The sequence below is a fragment of the Triturus cristatus genome, chromosome 9, assembly GCF_964204655.1.
Source record: "Triturus cristatus chromosome 9, aTriCri1.1, whole genome shotgun sequence".
NCBI classification, from domain to species: Eukaryota; Metazoa; Chordata; class Amphibia; order Caudata; family Salamandridae; genus Triturus; species Triturus cristatus.
The window spans coordinates 371599162-371620034 of NC_140592.1; the positions used below are offsets into that span (position 1 = coordinate 371599162).

At 49.0% G+C, this 20873-nt stretch overlaps 1 protein-coding gene across 5 annotated transcripts in view; it reads right to left on the reverse strand.

Annotated features, from left to right (window-relative positions):
• The window catches only part of LOC146797969 (cytochrome P450 2B19-like), a 500784-nt gene that overhangs the window by 263807 nt on the left and 216104 nt on the right, over positions 1–20873 (reverse strand). For all 5 annotated transcript variants that reach the window (XM_085625186.1, XM_085625188.1, XM_085625187.1 and 2 more), the window contains one exon: positions 6491–6653. In XM_085625186.1, coding sequence (XP_085481312.1) covers positions 6491–6653 — 163 coding nt within the window. The remainder of the gene's footprint in view (positions 1–6490; positions 6654–20873) is intronic.

Below are 20873 nucleotides of genomic sequence, written 5' to 3' on the forward strand. Positions count from 1 at the left end.
TAATGGAACCCCTGGCCGTTTTGGTTCGATCGGACCCTGCTCTTCGTGGGTGGGACTGGCCGGGTATGGCTCCAGATAAAATAGCTCTGTATGCAGACGATGTCCTCCTTTACGTCTCCGACCCAGCTGTCTCTGGTCCTATTGTTCGTCGGATTCTTCACCGGTTCGGTCGGGCGTCGGGTCTCCGTCTCAATCCCAGGAAATCGGTCTTGGTTCCGCTGCATCCGTCCAGAGATTGCTTTGATTGGCAATCCGATATTCCCCTCCGGCGGCTTTCTTTTAAGTATGTGGGAATCTGGGTTACCCTTCTACCGGAGCTCTGCTGGGCTCTTAACGTGGCTCCCGTGGTTAATAAAGCCAGATCAGACCTGGCGAGGTGGCAATCACTCCCGTTGAATCCATTGGGGAGGATTGCTCTCTACAAGATGATGATCCTTACCAAGTTTCTGTACATGCTGCAGAACACGCCCTGCTCTTTCTCTCGTCCTTGGTTCCGGGACTTGGATAGTATGGTGACCAAGTTTCTCTGGGGTGGCGGTAGGGCCCTTCTGGCCCTGGGCCATTGCCGGATTCCGTCCTACGATGGAGGTCTGAGCATGACCAACCTTTATTTGTATTACCTTGCGACTCGGCTCCTGGTGGTCCATGATTGGTTCTCGGGCGGGTGGGCCGATCCGGCCTACAGGCTGGAGGTACAGCTGATGGGCTTCCCCTCTATTCAAAATATGCTCTACGGGGCGGCGGTTCCTCGGTCGCTTCCGGACGTTGTACGGGCCCCCTTCTTGGCTTGGCATGACGCTCTACGACATACCCGGTGGTCGGGGAAACTGAGCCGTGTTACACCGCTCTGGCATGGCACTTGGCTGCGGGAGGTCACGGGTTTGGAAGGGTTTCGAGCGTGGGATCTCCTCGGGATTTCTTGTTTAGGCGATCTGTGGCGGGGAAGTCACATGTGCTCTTTCCAGGAGCTCCGGGCTCGCTTCTCGCTGTGCCCTTCACAGTTTTACAAATATCTCCAGCTGCGCCACGCGATTCGGTCTCATGTCCCTTTAGATTCACGGATCCCTGATCATAGCCCACCGGAAGCGCAGGTGATGATGGGGTTTCTGGGGAGGGGTGTATCTCCCGTATTTACCGGACCCTGGTCAACAACACCCCAACGGACTGGGAGGACACGAGGTTGCGCTGGGAGGCCTGGGTGGGGCCACTAGATGAAGCTGATGGGAGGGAAGCCCTTATGGCACCCAGGACGATCACTTCATCGGCCAGGCTGCGGCTCATCCAGCTTTATTACTTGCATACTGCCTATTTGACCCCGGAACGCCTCCACCGTGCGGGTCTTTCTCCAGATGCTTCATGTGCACGATGTGGGGCTGACCCAGCGGATTTTTTCCACATGGTCTGGGACCCTACTGGGGCGAGATTGAGACTGAACTAACAGACGCTGGGGTGGGAGGTTCCCCATGATCCCCGACTGGCCCTGCTAGGGATAACGGACGGTTTGGACGGTTCCCGTAATGAGAAATTCTTCCTAACTACTGCTCTGGTAGTAGCAAAAAGAGATATTGCTGCCGCATGGAAGCGGACTGACCCACCCAAATGTGCTACATGGAGGAGGGGGGTGGACTGGTGCGCAGCACAGGAGCGCTTGATGTATTCGGTGAGGGGGTGGGAGGTCTTGCTATTGAATGTCGATGAACATAGGAGCTATCTTCTTGATGCCAGTTCGTTTGGACGGTTGTCCATGTATTTCTGTATGTTTCTTTGCAAAATAAAAAATGTGCTTATCAAAAAAAAAATCTCATGTAGTATTTAAATTCTTATGTATGATGTTATTAATCTACATTAGGGGATTAGCTCAAATTCTGTTCAGTGGATAATTGTCTCAATCAGTGCTAAAATGTAGTATTTTGGCATATTGTTTGTCAGTGTGTAATGAGGCATACATTTGTAGCTCAATAAAATGTTTTCTGTTATGTAGACTTGTCCATGAAAACTTTTGTCTTTAAGAAGGTGAAGGAGTAAAGTTTCACTGAAACGCCGTGTCAACTCTTTTAAGTTTTCAGTTATTAATTTGAATGTATAATTATGTCTACAATATTTGTACTGTAACTTCTCGGGTGAGAAGGTGTTTTTAATTCCGTGAGAATTGGAATGTATTTTTCTCTTTTTTAATATATGTTTTTATAAAAATAAATCTGATACTTTTATATATATTAGTCATCTCCTCAAGGTTTCTTGTTAAAATATTTGACTGCACACTGACTTAATCTACTACAAAAAATGAATGTATAGTTTCACTGAACTCTGTTGTTCCTTTAACACATGATCCAGATTGAGGCATGCTCTTTTATATGGAGAACCTTGTCCACAAACTTTTGACACCTGAATAGGGACCCTTTGTTTTTCTTACAGTGCTACCCCGTCCCTTCTCTCAATATTAGGGTAACCCCCTCCTTTTTGTCATGTCACTTTGTCATTGTTGTCTTTCCCTCCTTGTCTCGTCTTCCTCCTCCTTGTTCTGGGGGGCGAATTCTCTGTGGGAATTTGCACCATGACTCCTTGATTATATGATATTCCTTTGTAAAATTTACATCTTTTGTCATGGAGGCACCACCTGTTCTCCTGGCCGTATCTGTTTCTAACAACTCTGCCTCCGACTCCGAGGTGTCACACATGGACGTTGTGGCTGCGCTTTCTGATTCCTGCAGTGCTCTGCGAGGTGCGTCATACTTTTTGGAAAAAGTTAGAACTCTGCCGCACTCATAATCACGCTGGTCCTGTGCAAATTTGCTTTGCTTTCGATGCTTAATGTCATTTTCATAGGCAACCAGTCTTGTTTTCATTCGTGATCTTAGTGTATCGACCAAGTTCTTATCTATTTCCTTCGCTATGTTCTCTTCAATGCAGTTGATTTCATCAAGTAATTTAGCCTTGTCATTTTTTGCATACTAGACAAGGATCTCTACCATACCCCTCGTCAAGGCCTTGGTGAAGTCTGCCCAATCCTTTAGGAGGTTAGGATCTGGATTTTCATACAAGGGGAATGTGTAAATCCTCAGCCCCCTCGGTTTCCTATCCACGTCTGAGAAGCGTTGTAAGGAAGTGGCCCCCCACCACTTCCTTATTTCTTTTCTGTATGTTCTTTCCAACTTCGTGAAAATGGCAGACACATTTTTCACTTTAAGAATTTGGTTTAACAATCACGACTCTCTTTGATTTTATGTTTCACTGTGATCCAATATGATGAATCATTTGTTAAAAGGGTGTCTTCTGAATGAAATCACGGACATTGACGAAGACCAGGTGGTCGAAACGAGGTTGTCAGTATTCTCGTGTTTGTAATGATTTAAATAAAAAAACACATCGATAATTATGGCCAGAGTGCGCAGCAATTTCTGAACTGTGTTTATTAAAAAAAAAAAAATGATTTCATAAAAACATGCTTCAGCATGCTTGGGCTCCCTTTAAAGACTTCACTTGTGGCTATAGGTGACGCGTTTCTACTGCCTCCGCGGTCCTTGTCAATACCATACAAGCTGCCATTGCGTTATTTTTTATACATTCAGTCAAGTTTCAAATCCTTAAAGTGACAGTGCAAAAGAAACCATTAAAGGGACATGTGCAATAATTCAGCTTTTTTAAGGTGACGTGCAAATCTCAAACCACTTTTTTGATTATTCTCAAGTAATTACTACCCACAATAGCAGAATATTTTCGAATGAGCCTTCCACATTTCAGTCTCAATGTCCAATTGTAAAGTGCATATTACAAATAAAAAAAAGATAATAGTCATTAAAGTTTGTGCTGTTATCTTGGATATTAAACAGTTCAACAACAATTTCTGAATTTTAAAGTGCTTGTAGCAAATAAAAATCAGAAAAAAACACTTTGGATATTGTTGATTTCATTGTTCGCATAGACATTTAGGGGCCCATTAGGATGGCGGGCGGAGGCACCACCACAGTGCTGGCGGTGGCAGAAAATGCTATTTTCCGCCCGCCAGCAGCGGTCCTCATGCCCGCCATATTAGCATGGCCAAAGATAGCCCATTTCCCGTCCGCCGCGGTGCGATGCGAACCGCCATCAAAAAGCGCCCGCTACCGCGGCGGAGGGAGCCAATGGAGACCCACCGCCATGCGGAATTACGTCCAGTTCGCTGTAGAAATCAGAATGCCCCAAACAGCCAGTCGCACCGCAGCAGAGAAACCACCCAACCAGAGACGGCGGAGGGCGAAACCAGAGTCCCGGTCCTTTCCGCCCGGTCCTGACCGCAATGGATCCAGCTCTACACGTCTTCCCGGTGCTGTACCTGATACAGTATCAGCGACTCATGCACCGTCGCGGACACCGCCGCAAGTACGCAAAAACACAACTCTGCACACAACAACACACAATGCCAGGGCAGATATAGGGTTCCTGTGCACACCAGACACCCTCTGCAGCAACACTGAGTGTAAACTAACTTTTGCTGTCTCTACAGCACCTCATGTGAAAACTGACTTGCGCTGCGCCTGCAGCCATGAATTAAACTTTTGATTTGTCTGTCTATGGACCCTATGGCAGGGCGCACTTGAGAGCCTTTTTATTTAAATAGTTCAGTGACATTTCAGTAAAAGACAAATTCAAAGCGTTAGTGTGCACTGACATCTCTTTTGGTTGTATAAGCATTTCAACATCCAACATTCCTGGCAATACTTCCTCTCCCTTCTCTCAATTCAGTCGAAAGCACTTGCGAGACTTGACAGGTCTCACCCACTATTTTGCATTTGCATTTATTTTAACCACTCACTGGACTTCTCGATGCTTTGCTTTGAGATTCAATGGGCAGTGAGGTACTTTTTCGTTTGACTGTTGGCGGAAGTGGGAACCTTCAGTCACCTTGGGCACAAGTGCATCCGGGAAGATTTTGATAGGTTTCACGTGGATCTCTGCCCTCAGAAGAGACCCAAGCATGGAGACGCACTCTGGAAACAACATTGGTTGCTGAGGCCAGATGAAAGATACATGCCAATTTACTTAGTGTGTAGCTTGTTTCTTAGAGGATTAGCAAAACCTGAAAGACTAAGCTGTTGAAGAGCCTGGCATTAAGGTTTGAACATTTCAAGACTTAATGAACATGTGTTGTATTTTCCAAGTCATAGAAAAAAAAACGAATACTTGTGTTTGCGTACTTGAGAAACTTGCTTAGAACCATAAGTTCATACTTTGTGTTTTGCATGAGGGATATTCCATTGAAAAAGAATGCCCTTTTGAGGTGGATAACACAATAGAACCTAGTATTTGAGAGATACGAATACTGACATTGATATTGAGGTATGAGAATACTGATATTGTGGTGGGATATGAATGCAGAATATCATTGATTGTGAACAATTGTACGAAAACCTCTCCTAGTAGTGAGAAAGCAAGTGCTGCATGTGCCCACTCTTCTTTATGTTGTGCCTCCAGACAACCCTAGAGTTTTGAGGCATCTTAGCTGGGAGAAAAACGTGTTCAAAAGTGCAAAGGTTCTGACAGGAGGTAATCACTATCTGACCAACCATCCCCTGTCCAGCTGTGATATTATCATCCATAGCCAAGGCATTTGAATATGAGCCACAAATCTATAAATGGATAAACCTTTGGGGGGGGGGGGCACCCCCCCCCCTCCAACACCCCAGAGAAAGTATCCCAGAGACTCCCAGAGGAAAAGATTCAGCACCTCAAACCAGAAGAGCGTGATGTATTGTTGGTTGATAGAAGGACCAGGGAACTTTATCCTTAGCTTCTTAGGTGCTAGCATATCTTCCAGAATTGAGAAAGAGTCCAGCATTGGCAATGAGGCCAGATTCTCAATGGTCCATGGAATAGTAAGACGTGTAGTGTACTCTGAGGGAAGATCTCTTAGCAAAATGTTCCTTGGTCATTCAATCACTTCTTGGGGAGGGAGTTCTCTTCAGGGTTATACAAAAATATCTCGGTCACTGAGCTTTGATGTCTTTTGAGTGCATGGAGGCCCAAGAATAGGAGCCACAGCATCATGTCCCAACCCCAGATACAATATATATCTGTCATAGGGAACCAAAAGTAACATCTTCAGGATGCCCCATCTGCAAGGCTTGTGGCATGTGTTTCTTTGAGGAGACATTTGATCTAGTTACCATTGAAAGATGAGACTTTCATCAGTGAGATTACACAAGAGAGCTGTAGGCCTGGTGAATAAGGCACAGAAAATATGAAACTGATTTCAGTGTACCTATTGGTGCCTAATGTACCCCATTGATGTCATACCCAGAAGCAGAGTAACAACTGGAGCTATATGGCTTCAACTGCAAGCACTGTACACCCATTATTGGGTTTTCCAAATCAGTGTGAGGCCTGTAGGTAGCACTCATACAGTGAGGAACCAGGGGTAAAACATGCCCATCAGAATATGTTTTTAGAAGAAGCCACATTATTCTCATAATACCTTCCTCCAACACTGTTATGACATTTGCATAACACTTACCGTATCTCCCAATCACTTTTTCACTCGCTTTTACAGTATGACGTCCGCTGAACTCTTCTGCATGATTCACCAGTGCATCTTTCACTGTGTCATATCCGCAAAGTACCACAACTGGTGCAGACCCCATCCAGACAGTGAACACTGGGCCATACTCCTTACTGAGCTAAGGAAGAAGTTATGCTTAGTTTAATATTGAAAGAAACATAGAACAAAGTTACTCACTATATTCATTAAATTATGTACACTTAGATTAGCAATTCCCATTGACAACACCACCATTTAATGGACAATACTGTAAACTATACCAAACCTGTGTTGTAGGGCAAACATAGACAAGCACACAATTCACCAATGAGGTCCTAGCCGGTATAGAAATTAGTTGATACATGTTGATGTCAGAAGGCTTAACTCTCTGAGCCACCTGATTAGCAGATCAGAAAAAGTAATCTCTTTGAAGTTATTCTTGCTGTACAGAGGGGTAATGGAGCACTAAAGGTTCTTCTACGAGTGTTTTGGGCTTGTAAAAGCCTGTATGTGGTGTTGTAGGAGTTTGTCTAAAGAATGTTAAAATATGACTACAGTCCTACTCCTGCTAGTTAGCTGAGTCTGTTAAGAGTTATGGGTTCCAATCCAACTTCTGTCACCCTTATGAAAACTATCTGGAAGGCTAAAGGTTGGGAAAGGTTAAAGGTGTAACATGCATTTCCTCCGCTCCAATAATGCTGACTTGCTGAGATTTACAGATAGAGTCAGAGCCTTCTTGAGGTGTTCCTTGATACACTTTATTGTATTTCCACCTGTAGTTACTGGCACAGTACATTCAAATTTGACATTGAGAAAATACACAAGTATGTTTCAAAATTACTGTAATAGCTGGCACCATATTACGTAACCTTTTGCTATTTTTTTTGCCAATGATAAACATAGACTTCACAGGCCTTTAGATAAAAACATGTTTTGATGCACTTTTATTCTTGGCATTACTAAGCAAGTCGAGTGATAACTTTAAGGAACTCCCTTTCCTATCTTCCTATTACCCTCCCTCCTTCCAGGAGCTGAGCTGCAGACACCTTCTTGTGTTCCTACGAGTGCGTGGGAAAGAAAATCTAAATGAGGCGTGCCCCCGTTGAAAGGGGCTCCTGACCAGGCTATGTTCGACCGGCATGGACAAAGCCATACGCAAATATGTACAACACTGGGTTCGACTCACTAACAAAGCGGGGAAGAAACCTCTTTCATTACAAGGTACCTTTAATTTAGAGTGGTTAAACAACGTGAGAACATGAATGAAAGATCCAAAGAATAAGATATTAATAAATTGATATGAGGAAGCGAACAAATGAAAACATGAGTTACAACTGTGTGGAACGGGCGCGCAACACCCATTGGACTCAAAGGGCTTCAACCCCCCCCCCCCCCCCTCCGTCGTGTGTGGCAGCCCGGGATGAGACAGCACTTCGCAGGTCTTTAGAAGACCATTTGCATGTTAATGAGGCCTCGCTGTTGTTTCACCCCTTCTAGGAGCCCCTGCAGCTCCACTCTGCCTATTGCTTAAAGATTCAGCCCTCCCCCCCCCCCGAAATTTTTTCTTAGCCCCCCCCCGAAATGAGGCTCTAGTTGCACCTCTGGTGTGGAATGAAGCAAACCCATAAGAGATTCCAATATAAATCTAGCCGGTTGAGAGGCAGGGTTAGGGCATGAGCCGCTAATACCCGATCTCTTCTTTTATTTATTTTGCCATTTTATTCTTAGCAAGATGATGAAAAGGAAGTGGTTGTTTTTGATGCTTTGAGTTTCTTATTGTTGGCTGGTAATGCTGGGGATGGACTCAGTGCTTTAAATGGGCCGGTACTGTCCGGTACGGAGTACCGACACTTTTTTATTTTGAGGAGGAGAGTACCGGCACTTCTCAAGAGAAATGCAATACCTTTAATTGGTGAGTACCGGCACTTCTCAGAAACAGGCAGGTACTCTGCTACAGAGTACCTGCACCTTTATTTTTCCATTTCAAGCACTGGATGGACTTAGTGATAAAGCTGGAAATAGGGCAGTGCTGACCCTTCAGATATCAAACCAGTGGCGTAACATAAGCCCCTGCAGCCCCTGCGGTGCGGTGAGGCCTCCGTCTCCAAGGGGCCCCCTCAGCAAAGGTGCTAGGTGGTTGGCCAGGGAGGGGTCCCCCATCTGTGCACTTTGCAGGGGCTCCCTCAAGTTTTGTTATGCCACTGTATCAAACAACACAAGGAGCACACGAAGACAATGTGCAAGCAACCAAAGAGGTCACCGCAAGGCCAGGGGCAGGCAGGGAGGCTGACAGCAAAGCATTAAACAACAGGACACAGCAGTCTAGACAAGAGGTTGACTCCACAACATCACACTTCACTCCATACATCATGTCCGTTTGGTCTTGGTGAGGCATAAAATGGGCAGGATTCACAGTTCAACTATTACCCAGGATAGTCTGGGGCTTACTCCTAGTCGATTAACTAGAGAATAGCGATCGGAACATCCCAGAGGGCTAACTCTCTTTAAACTCCAGTGATGGTAATGAGGTGAGCTATTAGATGAATTCCACGATGCTCTCTTTCCCTTAAGGGAGAATTGTAGTCCATCTCTGTGGTTCCCTGCAGATACAATCAACATTAAGAAACTGTCCTCACTATTGGTGAAGGATTATGTTACCCTGTAAGCATCTATTCATAGTACCCCCAGGGGCACCCCGCTGTCCCCCCTCCCCCATGGTAGGTTACCCAAATGACACACACAAGACAGTTGGTGTTGGGTAACAATGCTGCAGGTTTATTACATAATTCCAGAATATGTAATGGGTGGGTTATTTTACGGGCGATCCAAGGGCAGGCAACCAACTGGGTCGCCTGCCCGCCTAATGAGCCGGGCAGCGCGGGATCGATGCCCGCCGTTGCTGCCCTCCATGTGATTCTTTCTACGATCACGTGCCGTTGGTAACTTCTACTCACGCCCCCCTTCTGGGGGCGGAGCGTCGCTTAGCAAGCCCCCGGTTGTTCAGGCCCACAACCGCCCGCAGGACTAGCGGGGCGCCGACACGGCTTCCGGGACCCTCCCATGAGGCTCCTCGGTTTTGGCTCAGGCACCCCCTATGGTGCCACGCAGAGGTACCCTTTGTACCGGCCTGCTTCCAGATCGCCCTGTAACTCCGCCTGCAACGAAAAAAGAAAACATTACAACGCTCAGAAACCCCCCCCACCCAACGCCTACGCCGGTAAGCGGTAGGGAGGGATGTGGCAAGGTGGGCGACAAAGAGGTCGCCAGGAGGGTGGGGGAAGGCTAAATAGCCTCCCCCTCACACCAGGGCCAGGAAGTGACACGCCTTGCGCGTCACTTCCGGCCAGCCCGAGGAGGGGGGCTCCGGTCGTCGTCCCCGCCCCCTCCCTGTGGGAGGGGGTGGGGAGGGGTGACCGGTGCCCCGGGGGCACTAAGGCGCCGACCGCCGATTGGACCCCTGCGGGGGCCGCGGTCAGCGGCATAGTACCCCCAGGGGCACCCCGCTGTCCCCCCTCCCCCATGGTAGGTTACCCAAATGACACACACAAGACAGTTGGTGTTGGGTAACAATGCTGCAGGTTTATTACATAATTCCAGAATATGTAATGGGTGGGTTATCTTACGGGCGATCCAAGGGCAGGCAACCAACTGGGTCGCCTGCCCGCCTGATGAGCCGGGCAGCGCGGGATCGATGCCCACCGTTGCTGCCCTCCATGTGATTCTTTCTACGATCACGTGCCGTTGGTAACTTCTACTCACGCCCCCCTTCTGGGGGCGGAGCGTCGCTTAGCAAGCCCCCGGTTGTTCAGGCCCACAACCGCCCGCAGGACTAGCGGGGCGCCGACACGGCTTCCGGGAACCTCCCATGAGGCTCCTCGGTTTTGCCTCAGGCACCCCCATGGTGCCGCGCAGAGGTACCCTTTGTACCGGCCTGCTTCCAGATCGCCCTGTAACTCCGCCACAGCCCTGGAGGCGGCTCACCGTCGCAGCCAGGGCCCCTCACCAACCCGCTATAGTCTTTCTTGCAACCTCTCCTGTCTAGGGCTTCCTGCGTCTAGCTGGAAGGGAACCATCCCTGCAGAAGAAGAGTGTGGAACTTTTGCCACCTTATGACACTTTGACAGCGCTAGCGGGACTCAAACCCTTGTCCAGTGAGATCCTGTACAACCACAGGCACAAGACTACCAGTGAGTTATAGCTCCTGGTGGTGTAGATGGCCCCATCTATGTCCCCAGGCCCTAGACGCTATTCATCCTTGGTCGGATAGGGTCAGCTGAATTAAAGGACCCATTGGGCCTGAGAGGATGTGCCCAGAACTATTCGCTCCTCTGCGGAAAAGTTACACCTTTTCACAATTCTGGGCGGAAGGAGGCCGGCACCCTGGCACGTGAAGCCCGATCATTTGATGGCCTCACCTGGCAGCCGCCCTCCACACCGGGTGTGCCTGAGCCTGCGTGCACTTCTCTGGGACAGCAGCCCACCCGCCTGCCGGCTTTGGCTGTTATGGCGAGAAGGGATTTACTTAACCTTTGGACAGACCCTTCTGGATGCTAAACCTGGTGCACAGGAGTGCTCCTAGCTGACAGCGCGTGACCATGGGCAAGGGGCGACTCTTGCCCCTGCCCACCGTCCGTTATTCCTCGTGGGAATTATGCCCCTACAGATCCCTCGGTGATGAAACCCCCTAGGCATACCATCCTCGAGAATCTGTCTGGTTTAAGCAGTGCGTGCTGTCTGTATGGTTCAAGCATTGACGATAGGTTAAGTCCTACTTGGCCCCCCCCATCATCGGTAGGAGGGTGGCAGGGGTGTGCCCCCCCACCAGCCCAGAGCATCCATTGAGGTGCCACATACCTGCTCCGTTGAATTAGAGTTTAGTGGCACCATGGGCGTGCCAATATTGTATTGACATAATGTCCCCTTGTATTTGGCCCGCTGACACCCCAGTTGTTGGGACGGCAGTACCATATGTTGGCATGGCCGCATCCCCTAAGCGAGGTAAATGTGTCCGTAAACCCGGTTCCCAGTTTCCTGCCGCTGCAGTGACCGACCAGTGACTCCGCTGGGGGGTACCACCAACCGCAGTGGCCCTCCGGGCATTAATAAATGCCCTATTCTCATTTGGACCTATCTCTAAATGATGGTTATTTCACACAGCTGTGAGGCCCGAGGCCCGCCTATGACACCTATTTGCCTGCTTATTGCTACTCGACCCCCTTATGGTTAGGCCTCAGAGTTTGGGCAACACGAGTGAGGGCCACCCGCTCATACTTTATCTGTTGCTCAATGCCCTACCGCTGGTTCCCTGAAATGGTGGGACTGTCACCCTTCTGTGTTGACTAGCCTAGGTGCCTCCCTTCAGTGAATAGCAAGCTCACCCCTGGCATGTGCCGCGGGCACCGTGTCGCCATTCGGCCAACGTTATGCTAAGCAACGTGGCCTGTGGGTAGCCCCATGCTCATGCTCTCTGCCTGGCACCCCACAGGGTAGTGTGCTTACAACCTGCCCTGTGCACGTTGTGCCTTCTGAAATTCTAGGCCGCATAATCTAATGTTCGTAAAGCTTTGCTTGACTATCAAGTGAGGGGCAGGCGGCCCCATACGCCCGCACATGGACCGTCTGCACGGCAAACCCCGCAAGTCCCACCTGCTGAAGAAGAGATGAACATCTCTGGAGGCCCCTCAAATTCCCACTGACCTGCACGGATGGTGGGGCAGGGGGGCTTGGGAGCACTGACCAACTGAGTGATCACATGCAACCCGATCGGGTTGATTGCCCAGACAGGAGTTGTATTGCATAATTGCAACCTGCCTGGTCCAAGATTTAACTTGGGCGCCAAGAGGTGGTCTGAAACACTGACCGGTGGCCAGCAAGTAATCGGCCTGACAGCGAACTATTGGTGGGATTGAGAATAGTTCTATGCAGAAAAGCATTGAAAGAATCGCCCATCACGTGAAGGGTCAAATACCCTGTCCGGTTAACCCAAGGCAGGCGCACTGCTGTGCCAGCTGAAGGCAGAGTGGCAAACAACCACCGACCTAAAGCTATTCACGGCGAAATGCACCTAGAGAACCAGGTACGCAAAACTAGAAATTGGCATACGCGCGCTCTTCCTCCTCAAGGAAGTTCTACGGAACCCTGTATACTTATTCAGCTGGCAACAGTGGGTTCCATCCCAAACGCATAGATCCAAGCCTGTTGGGTCATCTCTACAATCTACAGGCCGCACCAGCTTGTGGCAGACTATCCCCAGCGCCAGTTCGCAATTTGCTCGCGAGCGGCGCACCCGAAACCACTTGGTCAAATCACCCTGGAACTTTGTGTCGTGATTTGGGCCCTAGTGATGCGCTATGTGGTGACCACTTATTCTTTTGCCGCTATGTCGGTGCATCCCCGTATTTGATGAGATTGGGGCACTAAGTTACACCCATATATACACCCATCTATTGGCTTACTCAAGGCTTCCATCTGCATTAGATACTAAACTACCATTCTATCTTGGTTGCGTTGCCCTCCAAGAACTGGGCACCCACCTGGGTGGCTAGGATTCAGTTAGCTATGTGTGATTTCCCCCACATCAGTGCAACTCGGAGTGGCAGGTGAAGGACCAAGACTGGCTCCTTCTTGCGAGCACCCCCACACCGTGCACAGGTCAGGGGCCGCATAAGCACGTTGGGGGGGGGGTAGAGTTGTGCCTATAGCACACCTCTTTAGCCTGTAGGCAGCGTTCCATGCTTAACGTTACTAGCCCAGCCCAATGACCGTTCTACGTTAGGACTATCCCCCTCTGGTCCGCCCTGCCCAAGGACTACTGCACTTGGGAGCGCGAGGCCCTAAGCAATGGGGGTTTGGATGTCAATAACAGCCTACCCATTGCCCTATTCAGCAAGTGTTGGGGCCGCGGGACCCGTGATGCAATCTGCCAGTGCAGTTCGAATTCTCTTGATGGCTCCAACAGTTAACTCCCTAATTGGTGACGAACTCCCACTTGGCATGTGTGGAGGCGTCTGCGAAGCATCATTCATGCAGCTGCTGCTAAAACACATGCAGTAAACCGTGCTGACATCGGTATTGTGGGACTGTTGTCAATTTAGCATGCACATCTATGCTTAATGTTAGTCAACAGTGCCACCGTTGGCGTACCGTTTGCAACATGGGCAAGCCTGTAACTAGTGACTGTCTTACTAGATTTAGACATTCAGTCAGCAGGTGCGCGGACTCGCCCGAAGCTGTTGGAGCGCAGTGCATGAGCACCGTATTTATATACATATTCAGGCACGGGGGGGGGGGGGGGGGTAAGTGATTCGCCCCGCATGACGTTTACCTATTCCCATGAGGCACTCGGAGCCTTGCTCCTAGGACAACGGATGCTGCTCCGATCCCCCCGACTGGCCCATACTTACACCCTAAAACGATGGGAATTGCAAATGGACGTCCGTTGTCGTTTGCTGGTCCCTCAGTTAGCCGTATCCAACTGCAATCCGGCGAGAATAATGCTGTAACAACAAACCATTGTGAGACAAGGAACACACATGCTCAGGAACACACATGCCCAGGAGGGGGGGGGGGTTCCCTACTCCCCCCGCAATGTTTAGCCGCGGCACGTACACGCGCACTCCTCCGCCCCACTTCCCTGCCGACCGCTACTCAGCTGTCGGGTCTAGACCTCCACCTGGATGCGCGCTCTTGACCACAATGCTTATCCTCCCTGCTGACCGCTGCTCCGCTGGCTGATCTATACCTCCACCTCGATACGCGTTCCTAATTGTTACTCTATACAGTAAACACTCGGGGACGGGGTGACAGGCGCAATATGCGCAACATTACGCAGTACGCCCTGTGGCATTTATTTACACTGGTTCGATTGGCACCATGCACCCCTACAAGTCTGCTGTCTATCAGAATCAACTCAAACCTTTTAGGGTGATTTGGCATGACTGACAGGGTTCCACTTCTCGTGATACTCATGCACGGGACCTTAAGCGTGACACCAATAGACACGTCGTACACTTTATGGTACCTATACTGCATTACCTTTGTGTATTGGTGGGTAGATTGACATAGTACTGACCAATCCTAAGTCAGGAAGCCATGCACTAGGACAGTCGCAGCAGAGCATGCAGCCAGTTCAAACCGGCAATAAAACACATATCTCACAGGCAAGTTGGGGAGAGCGCGCCTAGGGCTCCCGCCTAGCTCCAACCCGTGAAGACACATAGTTCAACTCCTTCCCTTTCCTGTGACAAGCTAACAGAAGGGTTCTTATTGTGCATGTTTATATAGCGCGAACTCGACGGGAGCGCTTTGCCTAGTACCGTATTTACATTTAGATTGAAGAACGGGGAGATTGAGTACTTTGCCCAGAATCATGTACTGTGGACGCGACCTAGAGACTCGAACCGTAAACACGTATGCAGCAAACCAAGGATTGTGGAGAGTGCGGGCATCGATCCCGCTACCTCTCGCCTGCTAAGGTAAGCAATGCTCTGCCGTTTGGAGCTGCGACCCCTGCACCCGGACCCAACTTGAGGCACTGGGCAATATATACTTTGCCCAGACTGACAGGATGGTGACGCGACACCAAGGCTTGCAGCCTGCGTTCTCGCCATATGGCGGCAATATTAATGTTGCGCCGCCGCTGAGACCATTGCCACTGCCAAGCCTCGAACCCTGGTCCCCCAGGCCAAAGTCGCGGAGAGAGAAATAATTAGACCCTATAGACCCGACCTTTGCTCGAACTCGAGCTCCGGCGCAGTGATATGAACTAATGGTCATAAAAGGTCGCCAGGAGGGTGGGGGAAGGCTAAATAGCCTCCCCCTCACACCAGGGCCAGGAAGTGACACGCCTTACGCGTCACTTCCTGCCAGCCCCACGAGGGGGGCTCCGGTCGTCGTCCCCGCCCCCTCCCTGTGGGAGGGGGTGGGGAGGGGTGACCGGTGCCCCGGGGGCACTAAGCCGCCGACAGCCGATTGGCCCCCTGCGGGGGCCGCGGTCAGCGGCATAGCGTGTAGTTCCCGTAGATTCATATGCTTAGCATACTCCTGCCATCTAGTGTTGGGCTCAGATGCTTGCAACTAGTTTTTCTCCGAAGACGTGTTTCAAGTCACAAAGTAATGTGACTCTTCCTGTAGTTTTTGTTGCACTTGTTCATCAACTCCATTGTTAGATTGTTTTTCGGCTCATTGGGTGAGCTAGAACAGGAGCAGTATAGTTACAGGTAGGATGAGCATGCGAGTAAAGTTAAGATAAGGTGGAGCATTTTAGTGGAGAGGTGTGTACGTCAGCCAGTAGCATCCACAGAGGAGGGAGGGTACATATGAACCTACAGCACTAAACGCTATGAATACATGCTTACAGGGTAACATATTCCGTTCGTAGCATGTGTAGGCTATAGATACATATGCTGAGCATAGAATGTAAAGCAGTGCTCCCAAAAGCAGTGGTTAGCTAGTGGTTGACGTAGATATTTGAAAAGATTCTTGTAATACAGCAGGTTATTCCATATAGCTGCTTTACAGATATCCACCAATGGGATGTTTCCTAGAAAAGCCATGGAGGCTCCTTTTTTGCGTGTGGAGTGAGCTTGTGGAGGCACATGTAGCAATCACTTGCCTTTGTAGTAGCAAGTTTGAATACATTTTACAATCCATCTTGCGATTCCAGCTTTGGAGATAGGGGAACCTTTTTGGGGGTTGGAAAAAACAAGAAAAAGGTGTTGTGATTTGTGAAAAGGTTTAGTCCCCTTGATGTAGTACACTACATCAAGGGTGTGTAGAGCTCTTTCTGCTACTGAATTTGGTTTAGGAAAGAATACTAGTAGCTCGATGGTTTGATTCACATGGAATGCGGAAACTACTTTAGAGAGGAACTGTGGGTTAGTTCTAAGTACTAATTTATTCGGATAGATTTGGAAGAAAGGTTCCAAAAAAAGTGAGTGCTTGAAGGTCGTCTATTCGCCCGAGAGATGTGATATTAACTAAGAATGCTACTTTCAATGTGAGAAACTGAAAATCATATGAATGTAGCAATTCAAAAGGTGGTCCCATGAGTCTGGTGAGAACAATATTTAGGTTCCAGACTAATGCTGGTGGGATAGAAGGTTGAATTACTCCTTTTAGTCTTGCCATAAATGCTTTGATTACTGGAATTTTAAAAAGAGACATATGATGCCTGCTTTGCATGTAATCAGCAAGTGCTGCCAACTGTAGTCTAATAGAGGTATTTGATAGGCCTGCTGGTTGCAAATGATATAGATAACAAGCAAGGTCTTGCACTGTTGGGAGAGTGGTTGGATGTTTTGCCTAAGCAGTAATGGACACATCTTTTTCATTTGGCTGTGTTACAGGCTTGCTACGTCGGCCAGCAAGTTGGGGTGTACAAATTCTAAGACCTCAGGAGCCATATCACCAGATTATGCTGTTTGGGATTTGGAGGTATGACCTTTACTTGTTCCAGAGCTAGAAGACATGGCCAAAGTGGCAGTTTTTCATATGGCACTACCGCCAGTTGTCGCAGGGTTGTGAACCATGCTTGCCACACCCATGTTGGGGTTATTAGGATTAGAGAGAGCGTTGTTTGTGTGAGCTTTTGAACCACATAAGGAATGAGTGGGAGAGGGAGAAAAGTGCAAGCCAATATACCTGACCAGCTGATCCATATGGATTGTGGGTGAGGTACCCTGGAGGCGAAGCTTTGCATTTCACTTTCTGTTGTGTTGCGAAGGGGCCTATCTCTGGGGTTCCCCACCATTGGAAATATGAGCGGAGGAGTGGTGTGTCGAACTTCCACTCTTGTACTTGTTGATGAATTCTGCTTAGCATATCTGCGAAGTTTTGTCCACCCCTGCTAGGTATTCTCCTAGGAGGTCGATTTTGTGATGTATGGCACAGTGCCATAGCTGCTCTGCTATGTGTGAGAGCTGTATAAAGTGTGTGCCCCTGTGTTTGAATGCAGCACATTGTGGTCATGTTGTCGGTACGGACCAGAACTACTTTATGACGAAGATGTTGAAAAGCTTTGAGAGCTAATTGAATCACAGGGAGCTCTAGGAGATTGATGTGAAAGTGTTTCCCAGTTGGAGACCATAGACCACATACTGTGAGGTCCTGCATATGTGCCCCCCACCCCTGTAGGGATGTATCTGTTGTAATGGTGATTTGTGGCACTGAGGCTTAGAAGGGCCGACCCTGCCATAGATTGTTGCTTTTCCACCACTGCAGAGAGCGGTGGGTCGCTAGCCCTACCAACAATAGATCATGTAGATGCCCCTCCACTTGAGACCATTGTGATTGAACAGTGTATTGAAGGGGGCAGATGTGCTGTCATGTGTGTGGCACTATGGAGATACAGGGTACCATCATTCCAAGAACTGTTTTGACTATGACATGATGATGCGGCTGAAAAAGAGGCAATACTAACTGAAACTTTTGCACTCTTTCTGGATTGGGATAGGCTTTGCCTGTTAAGAGTTTATGGTTGCGCTTAAGAACAGCTGCATTTGCAAGGGTTGCAGGTGAAATTTGCTATACTGAGTGTGATGCCTCGCATGACGTTTACCTATTCAGGCACAGGGAGATTCCCGCTTCCGGTCTGCGGGGGGGGGGGGGGGAAAGTCAGCATGAACCGCTATGCTACTCCCATGAGGCACTCGGAGCCTTGCTTCTAGGACAACGGATGCAGCTCCGATCCCCCCGACTGGCCCATACTTACACCCTAAAACAATGGGAATTTCAAATGGACGTCCGTTGTCGTTTGCTGGTCCCTCAGTTAGCCGTGTCCAACTGTAATCCGGCGAGAATAATGCTGTAACAACAAACCATTGTGAGACAAGGAACACACATGCCCAGGAACACACATGCCCAGGAGGGGGGGTTCCCTACTCCCCCCGCAATGTTTAGCCGCGGCACGTACACGCGCACTCCTCCGCCCCACTTCCCTGCCAACCGCTACTCAGCTGTCGGGTCTAGACCTCCACCTGGATGCGCGCTCTTGACCACAATGCTTATCCTCCCTGCTGACCGCTGCTCCGCTGGCTGATCTATACCTCCACCTCGATACGCGTTCCTAATTGTTACTCTGTACAGTAAACACTCGGGGACGGGGTGACAGGCGCAATATGCGCAACATTACGCAGTACGCCCCGTGGCATTTATTTACACTGGTTCGATTGGCACCATGCACCCCTACAAGTCTGCTGTCTATCAGAATCAACTCAAACCTTTTAGGGTGATTTGGCATGACTGACAGGGTTCCACTTCTCGTGATACCCATGCACGGGACCTTAAGCGTGACACTGATAGACACGTCGTACACTTTATGGTACCTATACTGCATTACCTTTGTGGTATTGGTGGGTAGATTGACATAGTACTGACCAATCCTAAGTCAGGAAGCCATGCACTAGGACAGTCGCAGCAGAGCATGCAGCCAGTTCAAACCGGCAATAAAACACATATCTCACAGGCAAGTTGGGGAGAGCGCGCCTAGGGCTCCCGCTTAGCTCCAACCCGTCAAGACACATAGTTCAACTCCTTCCCTTTCCTGTGACAAGCTAACAGAAGGGTTCTTATTGTGCATGTTTATATAGCGCGAACTCGACGGGAGCGCTTTGCATAGTACCGTATTTACATTTAGATTGAAGCACGGGGAGATTAAGTACTTTGCCCAGAATCACGTACTGTGGACGCGACCTAGAGACTCGAACCGTAAACACGTATGCAGCAAACCAAGGATTGTGGAGAGTGCGGGCATCGATCTCGCTACCTCTCGCCTGCTAAGGTAAGCAATGCTCTGCCGTTTGGAGCTACGACCCCTGCACCCGGACCCAACTTGTGGCACTGGGCAATATATACTTTGCCCAGACTGACAGGATGGTGACGCGACACCAAGGCTTGCAGCCCGCGTTCTCGCCATGTGGCGGCAATATTAATGTTGCGCCGCCGCTGAGACCATTGCCACTGCCAAGCCTCGAACCCTGGTCCCCCAGGCCAAAGTCGCGGAGAGAGAAATAATTAGACCCTATGGACCCGACCTTTGCTCGAACTCGAGCTCCGGCGCAGTGATATGAACTAATGGTCATAAAAGGTCGCCAGGAGGGTGGGGGAAGGCTAAATAGCCTCCCCCTCACACCAGGGCCAGGAAGTGACACGCCTTGCGCGTCACTTCCGGCCAGCCCGAGGAGGGGGGCTCCGGTCGTCGTCCCCCTCCCTGTGGGAGGGGGTGGGGAGGGGTGACCGGTGCCCCGGGGGCACTAAGCCGCCGACCGCCGATTGGCCCCCTGCGGGGGCCGCGGTCAGCAGCATAGCGTGTAGTTCCCGTAGATTCATATGCTTAGCATACTCCTGCCATCTAGTGTTGGGCTCAGATGCTTGCAACTCGTTTTTCTCCGAAGACGTCTTTCAAGTCACAAAGTAATGTGACTCTTCCTGTAGTTTTTGTTGCACTTGTTCATCAACTCCATTGTTAGATTGTTTTTCGGCTCATTGGGTGAGCTAGAACAGGAGCAGTATAGTTACAGGTAGGATGAGCATGCGAGTAAAGTTAAGATAAGGTGGAGCATTTTAGTGGAGAGGTGTGTATGTCAGCCAGTAGCATCCACAGAGGAGGCAGGGTACATATGAACCTACAGCACTAAACACTATGAATACATGCTTACAGGGTAACATATTCCGTTCGTAGCATGTGTAGGCTATAGATACATATGCTGAGCATAGAATGTAAAGCAGTGCTCCCAAAAGCAGTGGTTAGCTAGTGGTTGACGTAGATATTTGAAAAGATTCTTGTAATACAGCAGGTTATTCCATATAGCTGCTTTACAGATATCCACCAATGGGATGTTTCCTAGAAAAGCCATGGAGGCTCCTTTTTTGCGTGTGGAGTGAGCTTGTGGAGGCACATGTAGCAATCACTTACCTTTGTAGTAGCAAGTTTGAATACATTTTACAATCCATCTTGCGATTCCAGCTTTGGAGATAGGGGAACCTTTTTGGGGGTTGGAAAAAACAAGAAAGAGGTGTTGTGATTTGTGAAAAGGTTTAGTCCCCTTGATGTAGTACACTAATGCTCTTTTAACATCAAGGGTGTGTAAAGCTCTTTCTGCTACTGAATTTGGTTTAGGAAAGAATACTAGTAGCTCAATGGTTTGATTCACATGGAATGCGGAAACTACTTTAGAGAGGAACTGTGGGTTAGTTCTAAGTACTAATTTATTCGGATAGATTTGGAAGAAAGGTTCCAAAAAAAGTGAGTGCTTGAAGGTCGTCTATTCGCCCGAGAGATGTGATATTAACTAAGAATGCTACTTTCAATGTGAGAAACTGAAAATCATATGAATGTAGCAATTCAAAAGGTGGTCCCATG